The sequence below is a fragment of the Struthio camelus genome, chromosome 9 (assembly GCF_040807025.1).
Source record: "Struthio camelus isolate bStrCam1 chromosome 9, bStrCam1.hap1, whole genome shotgun sequence".
NCBI lineage: Eukaryota > Metazoa > Chordata > Aves > Struthioniformes > Struthionidae > Struthio > Struthio camelus.
In genome coordinates this window covers 18,544,035-18,566,091 of record NC_090950.1, presented here as the reverse complement: position 1 = coordinate 18,566,091, position 22,057 = coordinate 18,544,035, and the positions used below count along the sequence as shown (strand labels likewise).

Sequence of the window (22,057 nt, the reverse complement as noted above, 5' to 3'; positions counted from 1 at the left end):
TCATGGCACAGCGTCCTGCCTCCGGGGAGCCAGGACTGGGGTGGGATGGCGGGGTCGGACCGGCGCCCAGGCAGCACAGGGGTGCGGGCAGCCCCGCAGGCCTCATCTGGCTGCGGCCGCCAGCAGGAGTTTGGGGGGATAAGGGGAAAAGCCAGGACGCCAGGGCCCCGTTTCCTGAGCCAGCAGCGCGGCGCGAACCGCAGGACGGCTGGACTTTCTCTGCCCGACCGACTGCCTCCCAGCCCACCCACGTTTCCGACGGCAGCAGCAGCCGCAGCCCGGGTCCCGGCGGGCGATGGGAGCTGCCTGAGACAGGAACAGCCCGGCGCTGGCTCTGCACCGGGACCCGCGGCCCCGCTGCCGCCCCGACCGGAGGGTGCCGGCGCCCGGCGAGCAGCAGCGGGCGGAGGGGCGTGCAGCGCAGCCTCGCACCCGTCCCCGTGCCGCAGCATGCAGGGCCCGGGGCCCCGGCAGGAGCAGGGCGGCACACGCGGCCAGGGACCCTGCCGGAGAGGGGCCAGGATAAACAACCGCAGGGCCCGAGGCAGGAGTTTTCAGAGGGACCCGGAGGAGGGCGGCAGGGACCGCGGGAACACGGTGGGGAGCGGGACCTCCGCCGGGGGCGAGCGCCGCCGCCATTCCACGTTTCATGTGGGGCAGGGGTCCTGCCCGGGCCTGGCTGCCATGGGACACGGGGGACGGCGGGGAGCTGCCATGGGACCCCCTTCCCGGCGAGGGGCGCGCAGGCCGGAGCTACCCCGCTGCAGCACCCCGGCCCGGCGCGCTGCTTGCCTGCCTGCGCCTGGAGCAAAGCCCAGGGATTTGGGCAGGGGGAAGGGGCATTTTGAAAATGCTGTCCGTCAGGCCTTCAGCTCACGCAAGAAACTTTCCCAAGCCGCTGTTCCCAAAATAAACTCACTGCTTCCTTGACAGCGCTACAGCTGGGGTCAGGCAGCGGGCTTGGGAGCTGCCGGGCTCCCCGCAGCCCCGGCCCACGGCGCAGGGCCCTCGCTGCCTTATCTCGCCCTTATCTGCCGGCTCGGCCTGGCCGTCGCGAGCGTGGCGCTGCTGGGCTCCCGGCCTGCTCTGACTCACCCCAGAAGCACACAGCAGCTTTCCAGCAAGGCACCACAGATGTCAAAACCCAGCGCTGCTTAAAAACCACCACCCGAAACCCAGCCGACGGAGGAATGTCGGACTCAGCTTCTTCCAAGCAGCGCTGCCCCGGGAGCAGCACGGGAGCGGGACGGGGGCTGGCGGGGAGCCCACCGTACCCCGCTGGGGCACTTTCTAGAGCTGGTCTTTATGGGCTTTCTCTGGGTTTCCCCGGCAGGAGGGAAGGTGGAAGGCTCTCGGTGAGCAGCCCCCAGGCTGCAGCCCCGATCGCCGGAGCGGCTGGGGCCGAGGCCGCTGCGAGGGAGCAGTGCGGGCAGGAGGGCGCGCGGCGGCGGCGGCCGCCAGCCTCGAGCTGCAGCCTGGCTCGGCCTCCGCCGGGGTGGCGCGGGCAGAAACAGAGCAGCACAACAGAGCCGCGCAGCAGGCCTGTTCCTGCGGCTCTGACTCACGCTGTGTCGCCCTTGGCAGTCGCGTGCAGGGCAGGCCCGCGCGGAGGAGCCTCCCCAGCCCTTACAGGGAGGGAGCCGCAGAGGCCTCCCTTCCCTGGCGCCTGGGTTCGCCCGAGCCAGAGACACACGCAGCCAGCGCGGGCGCAGAGCTCGGTGCCTGGAGGCCATCACCACCCATGCGAACACGTCTGCACCTCTGAACAAGGCACGCTGGAGAGCTCTGCCCAGGCACTCCTGCCAGGCGAAACTGCCCCCGGCATCCCTAAAAAAACAAGAAAACAGTGAATCAAGGCCCTTCCTGGGAGCACCAGGCTCCCAGGGCTGCAGGAGACCGAGGGCTGCCTGGAGAGCAGCTCGCCCACAGCTCTGCACCGACAGCGCAGGATGGGTGCGGGTGGGTAGGGAGTGAGGGCAGTCCTTAGGGACTGGGGAAGAAATGGAGCTTTCCAGCCTGTCCCTGGGGCTCCCATAGCCCCAGGCCCCTTCCCACCCAGCCCAGAGTCTGAGCAACAGGGGTTGCAAGCGTGCTGCAGAGCTGAGCAGCAGGGGTGGCTGGAGATTTTAGGACTCCAGCACCCAAGGGGAGCAAACCACCAACATGGGTCCCAGCCTGCCAGGGAACCTGGCTCTTTCCTCCAAGGCCAGTACCAGCTGGGCTCTGTGCAGCTGGGACCTGCCATGACCCAGGCAGTGAGGAGCCACAACAGCAGCCTAAAGGCACTGCTCAAAAGGTGCATCTCCTCCCTGCTCCCCTATCCTGCAGCGCTTCCCCAGGGGCATCGCGTCACCGGACACAAAACGCTGCAGTGCTCCCCAGCCTCGCTCCCTGGGGCACAGGCTTTGCCTCTGCCCTGACACCTTCGGAGCCAGCAGCAGCAGCTGGTTAAACCTCATCTGGGGACTCGAGGGCTGCTAGGACACATCAACCTCCCTAAGAGCTAGAGAAACACACCTCGGGGCATAGGAACATGCCCCAGCTTACACAGAGCAGAGGTGACCACAGGGTGGGCCAGGGAGGAGGAACAGCTGCTCGCAGAACGGGGGCGGGGGGGGCCATGCTCAGCACATCTGGAGGGGAAGGCAGCTCCCAGAGACAGCATGTGGATATGGTTTGGGATGAGATAAGCGCTTTCCGAAGGCAGGCCGCTGCGTGCAACTCTGAGCTTGCACGATGCTGGATAGAGCTAAGCACACCTCGCATCACAGCCAAGCGTCAGGGTCCAGCAACGCCCGTGGGGATCTTCCCCACACCCAGCTGGACTGCGCGGAGAAGGGCTGAACCCCCCCAGCCAGAGCTCAGGGGTGGGGAACCCCTGCTGAGCCCTACATCTCCGTGGCCGGGAGGATTGGGGGGGGGGGGGTTACTAACCCTAAGGGCAGTGACTAAGGGTCCACTAAGTCCAACCCTAAGGGCTGGACTCCATGTCATTGCCATCCCTCACAGGACACGCACAGCTCAGTGCCCTGCTCCAGCAGTCCTTGAGACAGAGCCAGCAGCAAAACCTCGGGTCCTAGCTGCATGTCCCTGCACTGCCAGCCCTGCCACGCTGGCTGGTGAGCCGAGGAGCGGCACCTCCCAGGCCACAGAGACAGCGCGAGACAGAAATAGCATCCCCCAGGGGAAACTGGTTGCACAGCATCAGCACAGGGCTAGGGGCTGTCACTTCTTCCTCTGAAGACCCCTGCCCCTCCTCAGCTGCCTCTGCTCTCTGGCATGGAGATGCTGAGCTCAGAGTTACCTCAAAATCCAGGTTTTGCACTGCCAGAATAACCTGCCCTGTCCCAGGTACCGCAGGGAGGGGATGTGGATATCCTGGCTAGTGCCGAAGGCAGCACCTCCAGCCCGCTGCAAAGTCGTCTTCAAGCTTAAACGGTTTTCCAATTTCTCACTGAAGGCTGTAGCTGAACACAGCTCTGCAGGAAAAAGCAGCAGTATGTGGCACTTCCCACAGCAGTGTTGCTGCTGGCAAGCACAGCTCTGGCCAGAGGAGGTGGCATTGCCCCAGGAGCCCCCAGGGGTTTCTACAGCTGTTTGGCAAAGCGTTGCTGAGCCCTCGTGGGGTGATATCAGCTGGGATCTTGTGACAAGCGGCCCCCAGCTAACTTCACCCCTTGCGCTTTGAACCTGCCCCACATCACCCTGCCTGGGGTCCTTGACTCCTGGGAGGTCCAGCAAGCAGGCAACCCTGGCCCGCACACACCAGGCCACGTGGTTTTAATGCAACCTGGGCTCCCAGCCCCACTGGGGCTGCTGTCCATCCTGTGACCTGTTGCACAAGCCCCGGTGCTCACCCATGCTGAGCTCACCCCACAATGCCACAGCTCTGCCAGCTCCCAGGCCCATCTCCTCCCACAGCCCTTGCTCACAGCAGCGTGGTTTCAGCACAGTCAGGGACCATCCGCTCAAGCTGATCCAAAAGGACTCATACCAGATCTCATCCTAAGCAGCCTGAAATGCCCCAGTCTCCTTGCAGCCCCCCCACTCTGAGCCCGAACACTGGAGCATCACCCCCTCCTGTGGAGGTCTGCCTCGCTGCTGGGTGGAAGAACGGTCCCTGCATCCCTCCATGCTGGCAGGTTTCCAGCACATTCACACGGCTGGGGCTTCAAGCATGGCTGCTCTGAATCACCAAGAGATTCATGACTGCTTGGAAAAATCCAAGTAATTGCTAAAATTAGCAGCTTGTGGGCTTGGCCTGAAGAGAGCATTACTCATCTGCCAAACAGCCGAGAGCACTCACCCGTACAGTGCTGCTGCACAGGGACAGCAGCTGGATCTGCCAGTCCCACGGCCAGGCTGGCGAGTGCAAGCCCTGCCGCTATGCCCCACTGGAGGGCCAAGCATGATGACAGCCTCAATAGCCCCGAGCGCTTGCAGTGCTCAAATGGGCAACGCATCCCCCCAGGGGTGCTATGAGCTGCCCATAGCTTGTCCCATGCACAGCAGGCTTTGTCTTGCTTCCCTGAGGGCAACCCAGGGTTCGCAGGGATGCCCTGCAGCTCGCACACAGGTAGGAGAGGGACAACAGCCCTAGGACATGCATCGTGGGCACCTCACTTCCCTGGCCTTGACGACCCCAATGGCGATCAGGCCAGGCCACTGTGGATGAGTACATCTGGCTGTAGAGAAGAGGGACACAGTGATACTCTGCCAGGGCTCCCTGTGAACCAGCCAGAGGATCCAGACAAGCCTCTCATCCCTGCTCCAAACCCCATGTGCGATTTCCTACCTGCCATCCCAGAGACGAATGCAGAGCAGGAGTTAGGACAAGCCCTGGTCCAGCCTCGCCGAGAGCAGGGTAGAGCTTGGGACTGAAGTCAGCCAGGCGCTGAGCAAGGCCGTCTGGGAGAAAGCTGGACGCCAATGGGAGAACCTGCCCACCTCGAGCACCTCATACACCAGCAGGAACAAACCCACCCCCTCCCCCAGCTGCTTTTGGTCTGGGAGGGGGGGGGGGGGGGAAGAGGGGAAGGGGGACAATATGGGGCACAGCAGGAGCTGGAAGGGAAATAGCTCAGTCATTTCTCTCATTATTGTCCTCTGCTCTCCAGCACACCTCCAGCTCCCAGGCCAGATTCACACCCTGGGAAGGCCAGGGCATGCAAGCTGGAGGAGGACATTTCCGCTATAGGCCTCATTGCTCTCTGCATCATAGGGCAGAGACACCCCAGTTATTTTGCACTCCTGCAAATTGCCTGTTACACTATGAGACAGTCTCTTCCCCTCCTCAAGTGTTTGCAGAGACCAGCTGGTCCCATGCATCAAGCCAAACTTTGCTCCGCTCAAGAGGGAAGAGAAGGACTTGGTGCTGGGCCACTAGCCAGGGACAGAAAGGAGGGTCCCCTCGGTGTTCCAGCCCAGAGCTGGAGTCCTGCAGGACATCTCCATGCTTGAGCTGGGCAGTGGTATGGTGCAGGTAAGACTTGCACCAGGGTTGAGAGGTGAAATAACATATGTGTGAGGGGTTCTCTGCAAACTGGTGCTGAGACCTTCCCCATCACCCAACTTCACGTTAGAGAGACATCAGATGCCCCTTCCCTGCTGCTCACTCTCTCCTAATCTTTTTAGGAACCCACACCAGAGCCAGGGCATCCTCTATGGGTCACATAGCAAAAGATAGGAATTCACAAAAACTGCTTTGGAGAACAACAGTCAGGAGCTTTGGGAACAGAGAAGTATCCCTGATCCCTGCAGAAGGGACAGCAGTGATGAAGCAAAGCCATGCTGTGACCAGCACTCAGACTAACACTTCATCAGCAGCCCGTTCTCCATCCAAGCACCAGCACAAGAGCCATCAACAAACCCCCACCTAAATAGCACTAGGAACACTAACACCAGCAGGGCCCTGATGTTCACACGGCAAGTAGGACCGCAGCAGAGCGCTGGCCCTGAGCCCCACGCGATAGGAGCAGCAAGGCAGGGGCTTGGCAAGGGCCCAGGGCAGTGCTAGCATGGAAGGAATGTGGGACTTTGGCCAAGTCCTCCTAGAGAGATAATCCAAAGCGGAAAGAACTTGTCCAACGGTGGTGTGGCTGCTGTGAGAGCGTGAGGAGGAAGGGAAGGACTGGCTGGAGCAGGAGGCGATGGTGGGGGGGCTCTGCTGCTCATGCAAGGAGGATGGAGATGTTTGCTGGATCGTCAAGAGTCTGGGAGCTGTTCCAGATCAGCTTCTCCCTGTTCTCTGAGGCAGGACTTGTAAAACGTACCATCAAAGCCCACTTGTCCCTGCCACAAGCACGAGGAGTCAGGGAGTGCCCCAGGCCCAGGGCACCTGACACCCCATGGAAGAACATAACCCACTTTTCCCCATCACCCAGGGAAGAAGGCAGGAGGCTGCACAGCAAGTTGGGGCCAAGTGCTGAGCCACTGCCAGCAGTCACTGGCTCCTTGCCCTGGGCTTTTTTCATCTCCAGAGAAACAAAGACACAGCTGGAGATCTGGCACATCAGAGAAACACAACAGACAGGATTGCACAAGAGGAGGCCAAGCCTGGTGGCGAGATGGCTCTGGGTACAACCAGAGCAGCAGCCCCCCTTCTCCATCCCAATAAAACAGCATTACCAGGACTGGAGCAGTGCACAGCTCTTACGCAGCACAGCTCACTCAAGAGGCTTTGCAAAGGCTCATCTGCCCATGAAAACCCAGGAGGGAAGAGGACGTGAATCCATACTTCAGCTAAGAAAATGGAGGCTTAGCTCACCTCCATAGCTTGCCTCAACCCTGGGATGGAGAAAGGGAAAAGCAGGAGCTTCAGGCTTCATGATGATCAGGTTCAGTTTATACACAACAGCCCTGCCCCATGGCTATGTGCCTTTGGCAGCACCTCCTCCCCAGCTATTATGTAATCCCTAGGAAATAACATGCTCCAATATCACTGCTGCTGAATCAGCTTCCCCAGGAGAGATGTTCTGGTCCAAGACCTGAAGGAGAGGCATGGCCAGTTCTCAGTTACATCAGCCAGAGAACCGCAGAGCTCCTGCCTTACTGCCAGCTTTTGCATATGCTCTTGAACCATGGAGCTTTGGCTGGGTGTCTTCTCAGCTGATGCCTCAAGCACAATCGCAGGGGGGTGAACCACTCAGCTTCTCTTCACCACTGTGGCAGGGAGGAGCAGGATCCGAGATGTAGACTCCAACCTTACTGCTATGTGCTGGAGAGCTGAATGGGAGAAGCCAAACCAGGCCTGGCTGCCCTACAGGTAAGCGCTCTGGGACACATGAGGGATCAGCCTGTAACCACAAGCTCTCCATGTTGCTGCCTCCAAACAAACCGCATTTAGTAGAAGGACATATGAGCTCACTCACCTCTGCAAGCAGTGACAAAGGATCAAGACCCTCAAATGGCTACCGATCTTCCACAGCAAATGCGAGATGGGAAGAGCAGAGATGCCAGGAGACATAATCAGAGCACGCTGGTGCTGCTGGCTTGGAAGGCAGCGTGACCCTGTACTACAGCAGCCAGGAGAAAAGGCAGAAAACTGCTGGTACAGCAGGGTTAAAGGAAGAGCAAAGACAAAAGTTAATCCTCTCAACGCCGCTGCGTTCCTCAGGTTGTTGGGAAGGAACTAAGCTCACTCAGTGCTGACAAGCAAAGCAGACCAGCACCTGCAATGACATCGTGCTATAAGCATGCTGCAAAGTCCTGCTGCCCCAGCACAACTGCTCACAACAAAGCTCCCTTAGTTCCAGGATTTCCTAAAGGAGAGGCCAGAAGAGGCTGCCACAGAAACATGGGTTTCAGGGAACAGAGAGAATCATAGAAGACCCTTGGATAAGCTACATTAGGGATCTCGCTCCAAGCGCTCCTAACAAGGACATGATCCCAGAGGCATTTCCTGGACTTTGAGGTCTGGTTAACATGCAAGCCTGTTAAATAAGGCTCTGCGTCCTGACCCTGTACAGCAGCCAAGGGCGTGGAGCTAAGATCCCTGAGACGCAGAGCACAAATATGCTTTGCATCCACCCTTTCCCAGGCCAGGAGAAGCCCAGCAGCAGGGCCTTCCCTATAGGCCAGGGATTGGATACCTTCAACCTTTTCCAGCTTACAGGTCACCCTGAGTCCAGCCTAGTGGCCAAGGATGAACATAGTAGCTCACACAGGCATGGGCTGCAGTGTCCAGGGAAAACCTTGCCAAGACAACGGAGGGGAGCTGACTGCAAGAAAAACACACCCTGAAAAAGCCAGCAAGGCTCAGCCCTTCAGGCTCCACCTTTGACCTTGCACACGTTTATGTGAGAAGGGCAAACTTGACAAGCCAGGCAATGCTTCCCTCACAGAAAGAATCCAAGATGCAATTGCACTTTACCCGAGCAGCACTCCCTGCTGCCTCCTGTCCCGCCACATGAGCTGTCATGTTGACCGGGAAGACAGTCCCTTCTCCAGGCTGAGTGAGATCCCTGGATTTCCCAAGCCAGAGGAGTTTTCCAAGAAGGGCTGAGCTATGCTGGGCAATAAGCAATGAGTCAGAGGCAACACAAAACATGACATCCCAGTCATGGGGGAGAGAGGAAGAGTTAGTAAAACACCTAAAGCCCTTATTGCTCCAGCCTTTTGTTCTCTGCTGACTTCACTTCCTCTGTCTGGCTCTAGAGTGGGGAAAGCCCGATGACAGCACGTAAAGACGAATCATCCTCCTCTTAGCACTTGACTGTACACAGCTGCATGCCAAAGCCCCCACGTGCCAAAGTTCAGGGACTGCAGAAAACGAGCCAGGGAAGTGCCGAGATAGAGCTGGCCTGCCTGCAGGGCTAGGGCAGCCAAAAGGAGGTTCAGGAAGATAGCAGCTTCTGCTCATCTGCTCTTCTAGTGTGTTCTTCCAGCACAGGACATCTCTTGCATAGGTCAGGCAGGCAGAGTGTCTGTCATACACTGATATGGGAATAATTGTTGCTTTTTCTTAAAAATCTGACCGTTTGTATCAAAGTGCCTTCAGCTGTGAGTGCATTTCTCCAGTACCTCACAAGGCAAAACCAGCACAGAATTTGTAAAACCACTTTTGCACGAGTCTAGATTATGCTGATTTCCTGCCTGCTGTAGGTAGATGTTTGTGTGGCACCAATATGTCTAAAATTAAGAGTTGGCAGAACACTATACAGTCATTACATTCGCCCAAGAACCTTAATTTATACCAATTACCTACTTTTAAGTGCTAGCATGCAACAACCTGGAAGAATTACCAAGAATGTTGCCTTTGGCTTTTTTCATGTAAATAGATTACAATAAGTATTCTAGTGCTTGTTTACACACCGAGTTCCAGTTTGCTTCTCGCTAACTGTAGTAATCAGTTTTCCTACTTTAGAGATGGCTCTATTACCAGACTTGCTAAACTCTGGTAAAGCTCATAAGCAAAACAATAGTTATTTAACATAATAGAAGCACATTGCCTCTTTCTGTAGGCTAGAAATGGAATTCAAGTCCAGCAGCAGAGTACTGTGAGACACAGCAGTCAGTATTTATTCTCAGTGCCTAGAGCAACAAACAATAGGGAGATAAAACTATTGCTACAAACTTGCAGTAAATGCAACTTCTTTTCATCTCAGGCTTGTAAAGTGCCATTTCATAGCCATGCAGAAAAGATCTCTCTGTAGTTAGAAAGCCGGTAAGGCCTCACTCAGGAAGACCATCTTGGCTCCTGGAGCATAGGCTTTCATGCCCTAGCAGCAAGGCAACCACATCCCAGCGCTCCTTAATCCAGCCCTACCTTCTGAGTGCAAGAGCAGAGCTTGTAAGAACAAAATAGGTCACATTAAGATAAAAATTCACAGTTAAACCCAAAGGCTATCAAAAAAACACAGGAAGTCTGACAAGCTGCCCCAGTCTATTTTCACACTACAATACCCGTATCATTCAAAATATTCATAGCATTTCAGTACGAAGACCAAATCCCACAGTACTGCCCATTAAAATTGCCTTTGCATGTTAACAATACAAAATATGTAATAGGACAAAGTAGTCCTACAGGACTAATATGCCCTTCTCATTCCTGTGCTTTGGATAACTCTAAGCACAGGTCAGTTCTGCCTTTCCACAAAGCCAAACCCACAGCTACTGCAAACTGAAATCTGATACAGAGATACTGATGTTCCCCTGCCAACTTAAAAATTGAGGTGACATTTCAATAAGGCTCCTTGTCATTTTCCCGCATGCTGAGCTTTTCCTAGTCACGCCCAGGAGAAATCAGCCCTTCCTGCCTCAGCCCTGTCAGTACCAGCTCTCAAACCACCAGCGCTGCTTTGCGAAGGAGCACTCAGCTGCGCTCTGCACTCCCACGGGGCAGAGCTTCAGGCCTGGGTACGTGCCTGGCACTCCAGTTTCACGACTCACTGCAACATGCACCAAGAAACACCCTGCTTGGCAGACCACTGCTCAAAAATTTAAAGACAAAAGAACATTTACTTGAAATTCAGATTTGTAGTAATGTTACAAAGCTTTGGGGAAAAAAACGCATCAAGATTATACTTTTTATCTCAGCATCTTAACTAGCTTTCGCTGGTTAAGCCAGAGGAAGCTGCTATTGACTCTAAGTAGCTTTTTCATCGGATATGGTTGATATCACCTTCTTCCTCCCATGCCCTGGAATGCATGCACAGTACTATGGGTAACCTTTAAACAACGGTTAAAACCCACCAGTGTTCCCTGTGTGTGCTTCCCTACTCGGCTGCCACTTCTTCTTCCAAACAGCACACGGGTCTCAGCAGCCTGAGCACAACAGCAAGCAGGGCTTTATATACAGCATTCGCCAGGAACACACCTGCACTGAGCCACAGGCCTCAGCCGCATGGAGAGGCGGCCACAGATTTCCTTCCAGTCTCCCGCTCCCTTGCGCTGTATACTGCAACAATATACAGTGATTACAATCACTTTTGGCAAACACTGTAAGCTACATAAAAGCACATTTTCAATATGCTGTGAAGACAAGGCACTTATGGCTCTTGCTCTGTAAGATTCATAATCCATATCTGAATTAAGCAGGAACTGCTCAAATGCAAGAACTGCATCCAAAACAATGTTTCTAATCACTTCCTTAGCTGATATTCTTTACTTCTTTTAGAATTTTTATCAGAACAACAGGCTGAGCAGGAATATCCTCAGAGTGTAAGAACTGCCTAGTTTTACACATCACATATAGAGTGATCACAATGGTTGCCATTTGGACCGCTAAAATCAAACTATGTAGACACAAGAAGAACTGACAATAGGCAACCCTAGTATTAAAATATGACTCGGCACTCATGCGGGCTGGCAACTCCTCCCACCAGGCAAAAGTAGTTAAATCTGTTCCTTTTACACTGTTGGTTTCTACTATGATGCTGGGAGAAGTTTGAGTTGGAACACCCGAGAAATGAGACCGTCCAACATCCTGAACGCGTGAATAAGTAAAACCTAGAGTTGCAAGAGGCATCGATGTAGGTGCATTAATATCTATGCTGGGCACTGCTGTTATGGGGGTCAAAGTGGATTTCAGCTGTTCTGTCACCAGGGAAGTTGAAATTTGGAAATGAGCTGAGCTTCTGAGTGTCTGGTATGTAGTGGCGGTAGTTGGCAGGCAGCTCAGGTGATGATCTGTTAGAGCCACAAGAGGAATATTCCTCAGTGCCAGTGGGCTGTCACACATTAGAGATTGTACTTTTTTTACTATATCAGTGCTCTTTTGGAGCCATTCACGGAAGCCAAGGATTTGGCAATCACATTTCCAAGGGTTGTTATCAAGGAAGACTTCTTGTAGCTCAGGTAAAGTGGTAAAAAATTCTCCAGGAAGAGACCGTAGCTTAGTACTATTGAGGTAAACTTTCTGAAGGTGCTTGAGATTATGGAAGAGGTTACTAGGAAGAAACTCAAGCCTCGAATCAAAAACGGAAACGTTCTGCAGCTTCTGAAGGCTCAGGAAGATGCCCTCTGGCAGACTGGAAATATTACTTGTATGCAGAGACAGGCCCCGCAGTTCATTCAGACCACTGAAAACATTCCTAGGGAGAACACTAAGTTCTGGATTGAAACTCAGCACAAGAAGCTCTAAATTTGTCAAGTTACTGAACACAAAATCTGGTATAGTCGAGAGCTGTGTGTGATACAGCCACAGGCTACCAAGATTCCTCATTTCTCCAAACAATACTTCCGGAAGAGACTTCAGCGGATTCCTGTACAAAGTCAATTTAGACAGGTTATGCAAGTGCAGAAAAAGCCCAGCAGGCAAAAGCTCAAGCTTGTTCCTGGAGAGCGTCAGGATTTTTAGTTTACGAAGACAGTGAAATGCATCAGGGGCAATGGACTGGATGTTATTGCAATGCAGGAAGAGTTCTAGTAGCTCCTTCAGGCTATCAAACAAACCAGACTCTATTGAAGAGAGCTGGTTAAAATACAGCATCAGTTTCTGAAGTCTGGTCAATGCACTAAATATAGTTCCAGGCAGTGCTGCCAAAGAGTTCCTCGACAAGTTCAGTACTTTGAGTTTGGCAAGTTTCTTCAGTACGCCGCTAGGAAGCGCTGTTAGTTGGTTTTTGTTCAAAAAAAGCTCCTCCAAACGGACTAGTCTGTCAAACAGATTCTCTCCTATGCATTTCAACTTGTTATTTTCTATGATCAATTGCTGAAGGAATACCATGTCATCAAACACTCCTGCAGGAAGCTCAACCAGCTTATTATCTAGCAGTTTGAGGGCTTTCAGCCTTCTCAAGCCTTTAAAAGCCATTGGTGAAATCAAAGAGATACTGTTTGAAGTTAAGATGAGATGCTGTAGCTCCAACATCCCAGAAAACACATCTTGCAAGTACGTTACGTTAGCGTTCGTTATGTGAATCTCTGTCACGTTGCAAGGCAGACTTAATGATTCCAGGTCTTTTACATGGGGACCAGAGCAACGAATTCCGTTTTTCAAAGAGCAGTCACATTTCTCAGGACAAACAGATGCATCCAACTGGAGGAAAAGCTTGATCATCACTGACAAAAACACCAACATCCTTGTTGAAACACCAGAAATATTAGCTGTTACAAGAGATAAGAGAGTCTGCGTTTGATTACAGGTATTTAATAACGTAGCAGCTGTAGACAAAATTGTGTGAACGTATCAAAGAAATCACAAACATGTAAGAAATTGTTTACCTTGAAAGCAAACTTCAAAATCTCTATTTACCATTGAATGAAGCATTTCTAAGGTTCTCAGCTTACACTGAGAAGTGCAGGTAAGGCTCTTCTGTAACTTAAGCAGTACTTATTTATACTTATACTAGTCAACTAAAATAAGAGCATATACAAGTCACAAGATCGCTATTAGATAGTCACAAGGCATATATTTATTTGAAAATAAAAACATTATGCTTAGTTACACAGAGGGAGTCTTACCAAAAAAAATCATCACAAAAAAGGTCCTGCATCCACAACATTTTTTATTGTTATTGTTTTATTGCTTATCTATATATTTAACTTCTAAATTTTAAAGTCTCAGAGCATTGTTCTTATTGTTTTGATAGAAGCTACAGGATAGGGAAAAAGTTTAAATAGGAAGGGATAAAAGTAGTATTATGCAAAAATTGATAATGGAGGTAAAGAAAGCGTCCTACCACTCCTGTAATATTTTAAGTGGCGAAATACAAAATAGCACAATTATGTTAAACCATCTCTCAGCATTTGCAAGCTCTCTCTTCTTGGAAAAGCTCAAGAATACACAAGAAGGAACAGGCTTTTTGATGTAGCCCGAAAGAACACACAAGAGCTAATTCAGCAAAGGACAGCAGCGAGCCTCTGATAACAAACAACGTCTCACTTCAGCAGCTTAACACAACACTAAATTGTCAGAGGTATTAAAAATAACATGAAATGAAATAAGAGGAATAAAATGCTATGATGTTAGCTAGAAAGCTGTACCAATAAAGGACGTGAAATCCTTAGATCTGTATGAAATGTACCACTCAGTCCAAAAGTTGTATATATTCAGAAACAAAAAAGGAACAGGAAAGCAACCACTGAACTATCTATTGTAGCTATAAGGTCAATACTTAAAATTTGACTAAGTCAAACAGAAATCCTTCACAGTTTATGAATCTGTCCTTAATGAAATCAAAAAATCCAAGTGTATTAGAAATTAGAACCCTGGAAGTCAAGGGATTGGCTGATCAGTAGCAGCAGCAGCAACTTGGACTGCTGTAGACAAAACTGGAACAGTTAAAACTGCTTGTTTCAGTCTTCAGTACTGAGAACACTGAGGGAGAGCGAGGACTCCATCCCAACATACCTCTTTCCAGCAGCAAAGATGAACTTCTCCCAAATCAACATAAGATAAATGGGTAGAAAATTGATCATTTAAAAAGGAGTAAGCCAGGCTCAGGTGAATTTCTCAAATGCCTGAACTGCTGGCAAGAGTATACTGCCAAAGATCAAACACAGCTGCTGTGCCAAAAAAAGTAGAAGCCAGTATTACATTAAACAAAAACAAATAAAAAACCCAAACCCTCTCCCTTGCCTCCTGCACCCACTCCCCCAATTCTAGGTTAGGTTCAGAGAACTGAAAGCTGGTAAAAATCAGCATCCCTTCCTAGGTAATTAAAGGACTAGCAGTAACAAGTGACAACATGGACGCTCTGAAGCAAGCTCTCACTGGGCTTTTGAATTCCAGAATTTGGCTTAGAATTCTTTGAATGAGACGGTAAGTCAACAAAAAAACAACACGTTGAGACTTCACATTCCCAAATGACTTTTCCATGTCAGACAGGAATCCATCGGAGAATCTAGGAATTTACGGACGACTTGAAAGCATTTAAAAACACAAATCAAGAAAAATGTGAGCTATTCCTGTGTAGCTCAGGAGGTCCCAACCTTGGCTTGCTCAGGTATCCCAGTAGCAACAGCAACTACAGTACCAGATCTGGGCTAGCCCACAAACAGGCAGCGACGAGCATTTATCTGCTTTTCCACTCCTGTTTCACACTATGTAAACTGACACCTTAGAAGCTTATCTGCTTTTTAGAGGAACTTATTAGGAACACAGCAGGCAAACAGGCTTCACGATGATTCTGCACTTTAAATAGGAAGAAAAACAGCAAAACGCATCCTCTAGATAACACTACTTTACTCATATGTACATAACTACTTTCCAAAGGCCAAAGAACACGTTACAGCAGATTTTGCCTCCCTTTCACTTCCGGAAGGAACCAGTTTCCATAGGTTGTATGCAACTCTATCAAACAGAATTTGAGACACCACTCACAAAACAGGAGAAAAATTCAAGTCATACTCGCAATGGCACAAAGGACACTTGTAGCTTCTGACGGTGGCACTGGAGCATGTGCACCAACCAGCCCAATACAAATCTGGTTGGTTAGAGACAGACTTATCTCTTTCAGCACAAATTTCAATTAGAAAGAAATTCAAATTTGTTGTTGGACACTAAGTTATACAGCAGTTTGCTACACAGAGGCATTAGATTTCGTAGGAAGGGATACATCTATTTTAAACGCTTGAGTGATATGTACCTTCACAAGGCTGCTCTGACTTCAAAACAACTTGATTAAGGAATGAATGGTTTTCTACTTAACGCTTTGGCTAAGCGATCCAAACTTGATACGTTTGGCTTCCTGACTTTCCTCCAAGTCTTCTGTAGTCACAGATCAACAAAACCTAAAGTCCAGAAGATCCTGAAGAGAGAAAAAACTTTATCAAACTTTATTAGCTTGAAATTGAAAGACTCCAAGTTTCTGTAATGAAGACGTTTGTTTACCAGGCATTTCAAACACCTTGTCTTCAAGTTTAAAACAATGCGCTCTAACAAGAAATATTTAAAGAGAAGCCGAGTTGCAGGATGGAAAAGCTGTCTTCATTTCTGTGCAGTTTCTCTAAAGATGACTGTGACAACAGCAACAGCTCTCAACCAGGAGCATTCCCATAGGAGACTCTCTTCAAGGCTGCTTCCCACACATCGGAGAAAAGGAATATCTGGATAACAAAAGCCGGAAACAAGTCTCTATCCAAGGTAAAGGCTGGGGCTTTAAAATGGCTTTCATTAACCACCAGGCGAAAGTAAGGCCACTCTTACACTATTCCAGAATAGCGGTGCTGCATACGCATTGCAAACACACACTGCACGCATGCTTCTCTGCCTCCACCTTCAAAAATAGGGACCGAACAAGACACCCGTGACATCAGTCACAGTAAGTTTACATTCTTCAGTGAGCTTTGGATCAGATCTAATTGCATGAAGAGTGTTTAAAAACAATTTCATGAAACTAATGAAAACAGTTAAAATAGAATCTGTTCATTTTAATTTTATTTCAAAGAGCTTCAGTCACAAAAATGATTTACAAGACTATTTACAATTCTATTGTACAGTTATTTACGTATGCCTTTTGACAACAGGGTACCATTCTAGAGCAGCAATGCATGTTTTAAATAAAGATGTATTATCATTTTGAATTTAAAAATAAAAAGGAAGTTGAGCTTCTAGAGAGCACTGTAATGCCTTTTAATCTGTTAGGATTGAGGAATTCACAAAGTGAGTAGTTTCGGGTTCACATAATTATCAAACAAGCTGCAGTTTGTTGAAAATAGCTGTAAAAACTTGAAGCTTTACTGTATAAAATCAACATATTCAAGACTTTAAAAATTGTCAAAACCCCACAAGCTTTCCCTTAAACATACAAAACCTAAGTTTACAGTCCAGAATTTCAGGGGAGAAATCCTACAGAACTTCAACTCTTGCATTTTGTGATGACCAACATAAGCGTTAAAAACTTGCAGCATAAAAAAAGGACTCCACGTCTGCTTGGTACGACACTGTATATACCTATACAGCACAGGATCATTTACCCAGTTTGGGATGACTGTTCAGCACAATCTTCATGAAGAAAAATAAATAGAATTAAAAACCTAACTTTTTTTTTTCTTTTTTCCTTTTTTTTTTTTTCTCTCCTTTAAAGTGCAACAGCAGAAGTTTCCAATTTAAAGTTACAATGAATATGGACAGTTTTTTGGGTGTTTTATTCATTTCTGCTCAAGCATTATTTGCAGGGTTTTTTTTTTTTTTTTAAACAGTGGATTTAGTTTTATAGCACATGAAACTACAGTTACTGCTAATTAAATCCAAAGGGAAGAAAAAAATTTTTAAAATAACCCTGAGGGATAGACAATTTAATGATCCTGCAATTTATTTTTAGAAGTAACATTTATTATTTAGCATTTTTTTCTGGGTTGACCAGTCCTTTAAGTATGTGCATAAATAATATTTAAAAATCAGTAATATTTACAAATTCTAATATATCAAAGTAAAATACGTACAGATTATAAATTTAAAGTCTGCATACACAAATAATTTAATAATAAATCAAAATCCTCAATGTAAGGCCAAAATATACAGCAGGAAGAAAGTGTCTACCAAGTATCTAGTGGAACTCACTAAATTGGTCTGTTCACCTGAATTTAGACTTCCAAGATAAACATCAAAGATTTTTCACTACAAACTGAATTTCGTCTTACTTCAAAGCATAAACTGAATACACTAGTTCAGATCTAGTTTGCTGTATTTCTGAAAGCCTGAAAAATAAATTGCTCAAAATTAGAAACTCGGCTCTTGGGTAAAAAGGCATAATTCTCAATAACTGCAGGAGATTAAAATGCTTACTTTGTGGCTGAACAAAAGAAAAATTCTCTTTCTGAAAGGCTGATTTATTATTCCTAACTATATGTGGAAAGCAAATAGGCCAGAGCTCACACATGCAGCTTCAGAAACATTTACTAATTCTGAACGCATATCTTGAGGAAATTAATATGCTTGTGACCCTAATTAGTGATTAGCCCCATTAATCATCAATTTCAACAAATGGAGACACTGGGCTATTTCAGTTTTAGTAAGAAAAATTCCATAAAGTGTTCTCTGAAAGTCCACCTTAATAAGTGGTTTCCTCCTCACTTTCTAGATGAATCCAATATAGTAGAATAATATGATTGAAAGACTAGCTTCAGAACCCAAATATGCAGAGAGAAATTAGCAGTTTAGCGAGAAAGTACCAAGCAAAAGCACATAAGAGAAAAAGGCAAACATTTTTTCCTTTCACTTCTGATGCAACCAACAAGCTAAAATGATCAATGAAATGGAAAACAAAGCTTATTTGTTTAAGGATAAGTCACAGCTCCTAGGTCCAAGATGCATAGCTTCACAACATTTTTCAATATAATTTTTCTTTAGATTTTGGAATACTACTTACTCATCTAAGAATTATTCTTCATCAGTTATTCCATGCTACAAAGCTGTATGAAATCAACATTGGTAGAAATTAGCCAACTGACTCAAGTTCATGATTAGCAAATTCAACCTAGTCCACAATTTTAGATCCTTTAAAAGCTACCAGTTTCAACTGATATTCATGACCAGAAGAAAGCAGGTTAAGTAGACTTTTACACTGCTCTGCTGAATGACTGCTAGTAACATAACTTTCTTCCTTCCTCCGCTCCATCCCCTCCCACCCCAAAAAAAGAGTTTAAAAAAAAAAAAATCAGGAAAAGAGCTGACAGCTGGACTGGAGGATAGTCTACCATAAGCATACTATTTCTGAGGAGCAAATGTTATTATCTACTAACCCTCAAGTTCTAGAAAAACATCTTCCAAACCATTTAGCACCACTTTTAAATTCACCATTGGCACAGTAAGTTCAACACTGCAAAAATCCTAAAATGAACAGTGGGGGATACTGCCACACACTGCCTTACAGAAAAGCACAAGGAAATTAGGCCTGACCTGGAAAAATTTCACTCACTAAAACAATTCTGGAATGGAATAGTCTCCAAAGGAATTTGAAAAATAAAAACAAACGAAAAGAGCCCATCATTTCAAATTCTATCATCGGAATACACACACATCAAAAATCTCAAGCCAGTTTGGGGCCCTCCCTCCACTCTTTATACGAGTTCTCTAAAGGTCAGCTCTGGATCTTAGTTCCACTTCTCAAAGTTTAGAGGTGTACAAATCAGTTTCACCTCGTTAAAAAAAGACAGATCAAAAGCCAATATTTTTGCTAACTGCCTAAAGACAAAGTCTTTCGGAAGTTCAGCAAGAGGGAGATGGTTTGAAGATAAGTAGCTGGACGTTTTTTTTCCCATTGACTAAAAAACCTTTTTCTTTAAGCTCTGCTTGTGAAGACGACGCCTGCCCCTACGTCTTTGTTGAGCTTTTTTCTGGAGATCTTGGTTTTTCTTTGATACCACCTAATGGCAAAGTCGTGCATTGCTACCCTAAGCACTGAAGCAGCATTGCTGGTGATGTAAGTTTAAAAAAAAAAAAAAAAACAGATAAGCCTTAGTTTATTTTTAGCTCCTCATCTATTTTCTCTTAATTTTGCTTCATACAGCTACATATAGAGCTTAAGATATTGGCAGACTCATTGAAATGCATGCGTTCTTTATCATGCAAAAGTCCCAAGTGTGGGCTTGCGAACATATTTTCCCCCACCCTCTCCTTGCAGCAGTAACTTTGGCCTTACTAATTCAAGGCATATAATACAATTCTCTTAAGATCTGAAAATAAAACCTGGTCCTTCTGTTGAAAAAAAGTAAGGTCTGTGGAGATATGTCTAGTTAAATATAATAAAAGTGAGATGGAGAAGAAAATGCTAGGCTCTCCAGCCTTTCTTCTCCAAAAACATTAAGGTGTAGTCTAATGCTTCCTTTACTGGAGTTTGTCTTCACTTTTTCAGGGTTAGCTAGAAGAGATGCTAAGAACCCACTTGAGAAGAACGCATTTTCTGCTTAGGGACAGAGCATATTGTTTCTATAGTGTTCCCAATTCCTGCTGTGGCAGACTAAGGAACTAAATTTAAAACTCAAACTTTTATACCTAGAAACACTCCTTACTAGTAGGGACAAACAAAAAAAAAAAAGGTACACTCATCAAAACTTTAGAACCATTCTGAGGCACAAAGCTTTTCAACAGTGAAAATTAAAAAAAAAGAAAAAAAAACCCACCACGCACACAAGAAAACAGTCAAAAAAACCAACATGAAAAGTCATTATGTGCCTCTAGTACTACCATGAAAGCACTACATCATAGAGCTTACATTAATATGTGCCCTGGTAAACAGGCCAGAACAATGATTAAGATATTCCAGGCAAATCAGGTGAACCTGTTTAACTGCCCTGCAGTTTAAAACTTCAAATACATCTCATTTTGGAGTAGTGATACTTTTAAGTTAGAAGGAGGTGGAAGAAAAGATGACCAGTTTTGTTCTGCCTAAGCTAACCTACATTTTAAAAACGTACAGCCATAATATGTCTGGCTCTGAACTCTGTATTCAGAGAGACAAAAACAGTTGGAAGTATCTGTATCAGAATTTGACATTTAGTATACTGTAATTTTAAATAAAGCCTGAAAATTACATTCTTCTGAACTCTACTAAAGATGCATGCGACCAAGATCCACTGTTACGTGACTGTGATGATTTGATATGAGCCATTTTCTTGAGATGGTGCTTTAGCTTCTGTTGTTGTTCTGGGTTTCGGTGGCCATTCTGGGTCAACCAGCAGTTCCTGAGCTAGATGCATATACTTGGCTTTTGGTGTCTTCTCTCTACAACCGAACAGCGAAGAAAGGAAACAAACTCCCCAGCGATCCACAGCCTCCTGTAGAAGGAAACAAATTTAAAAACTGATTACCGAAGCAGAATTAGTTAATACAACAAACCACAGAGTAAGTCACTAGAACAAAATCCACTATTTTAGTTTCTAATTTACTGCGTCATTATCATGTTAGATTTAGAAAGCACCGCACAGAAGTTTTTCTGTATGGTCATATCTCTTCTATACTATGGTAGCAACAACGTTAAAAAACACTAAAAACAAAAGTATTCTGCATTACAGTAACATAAAGGATCACCAACAAATTTCATTTATATTTTAATAAATAGTTTTAAGTAAGTAGAAGTATTAACAGGTACCATTAAACAGCGCTGCTATTGAAGAGAAAGAACCTGGTCTAGAAAAAGCAGCAAAATTCCCAAATTCCCAGAGATTCTCAATGAATGAATGAATTTGTTCACAATGAATTGTTTAGCTGAAGGCATCCAACCAACCACGAGAATTTAACCACCGTGAGAATTCTAACTGCATTCCACTACAGGAAATAAGTCCTACAGGCAGGTAGGATAGACAGTTACTAAAAGAGACACAAAGCACTGAACTAAAACCTTCTACTTCTCTTCTCCCAATCCTAAATACATGCAACTTAGCTACCTAGAGAAGAGAAGTACCACCCACTATTCTCAAAGTATTGGATTCCTCTCATTTCTCAGAAAGCACCTGTATTTTGCATGGCTGACGTTCTGATGAAGATACACAGGTTTATTCATGCTCTGAATGTCTATATACGGGTGAACAGAACCGCACATGAGCCTTATCCACAAGTTTGTTCTTCAGTGAATACAAAGCAATTTGTTCTTGAACAGCCTCAAAAGGGCAAGTGCAACTCTGAAGTGAATACATTTAATAAAATTTACTGCTGAAAAACAAAGCATCGTAGTTCTTAGAAAGAGCAAGTATACAACCAGCTAAAAGTAATAAGCCAAAAGGCTTTAAAAAAGCCTAACTTCTATGGGATTCATAGAGACTTCCTTCATATATTAATGATAGAGGGGCAGATCAGACTAAGATTCATGATCACCTGAAGAGAAGCTAAAGTTTGGAGTCTCTTAAACCACTCGAATTAGTAATAACGTACCCTCATTTGCCTTTTTGTTTCGTTTCATTTGTATGTGCTAGAAGTTACTGCTCTTGCAGATAATGCTCTAGAAACCTAAATCAAGTTCATTTACTCAAGGACTGGATTAGACCCAGAGTTAGCAACTCTGCTTCCAAGTAAATCAAGACATCTCTGGTCCTATTATGCTAATGTGCTGCTAAAATGCAAATGAAATTTGCTAATATGCAAACTGCGGATAAAGCGGGAAAAGTCTCAAAAGCACTTCCAGGTTTGTTTCTTAGTTCTTGCATACAGAGCTAAATTCTTTAGCATACAGGTGTT

The 22,057-nt window shown here is 46.9% G+C and overlaps 2 protein-coding genes across 12 annotated transcripts in view; both read right to left on the bottom strand.

The window, feature by feature from the left end:
* Positions 1 to 10,438: 10,438 nt before the first annotated feature.
* On the bottom strand, positions 10,439 to 18,424 carry GP5 (glycoprotein V platelet). 2 transcript variants are annotated; one of them, XM_068953952.1, is made up of 3 exons: positions 18,255 to 18,390; positions 15,531 to 15,692; positions 10,439 to 13,047 (listed from the first exon to the last, which is right to left on the bottom strand). In XM_068953952.1, exon 3 carries the CDS (start codon positions 13,019 to 13,021, stop codon positions 11,090 to 11,092), a length of 1,932 nt encoding a protein of 643 aa, XP_068810053.1. In that variant the 5' UTR covers positions 13,022 to 13,047; positions 15,531 to 15,692; positions 18,255 to 18,390; the 3' UTR covers positions 10,439 to 11,089. The 2 variants fall into 2 exon arrangements, with proteins under 2 accessions (XP_068810053.1, XP_009687329.2); XM_009689034.2 differs by lacking the exon at positions 15,531 to 15,692 and having other exon boundaries at positions 18,255 to 18,424.
* Positions 16,294 to 22,057, bottom strand: part of ATP13A3 (ATPase 13A3) — a 66,501-nt gene continuing 60,737 nt past the window's right edge. For all 10 annotated transcript variants that reach the window (XM_068953944.1, XM_068953946.1, XM_068953943.1 and 7 more), the window contains one exon: positions 16,294 to 20,661. In XM_068953944.1, the coding sequence (XP_068810045.1) occupies positions 20,464 to 20,661 (198 nt within the window). In that variant the 3' untranslated portion in view covers positions 16,294 to 20,463. The remainder of the gene's footprint in view (positions 20,662 to 22,057) is intronic.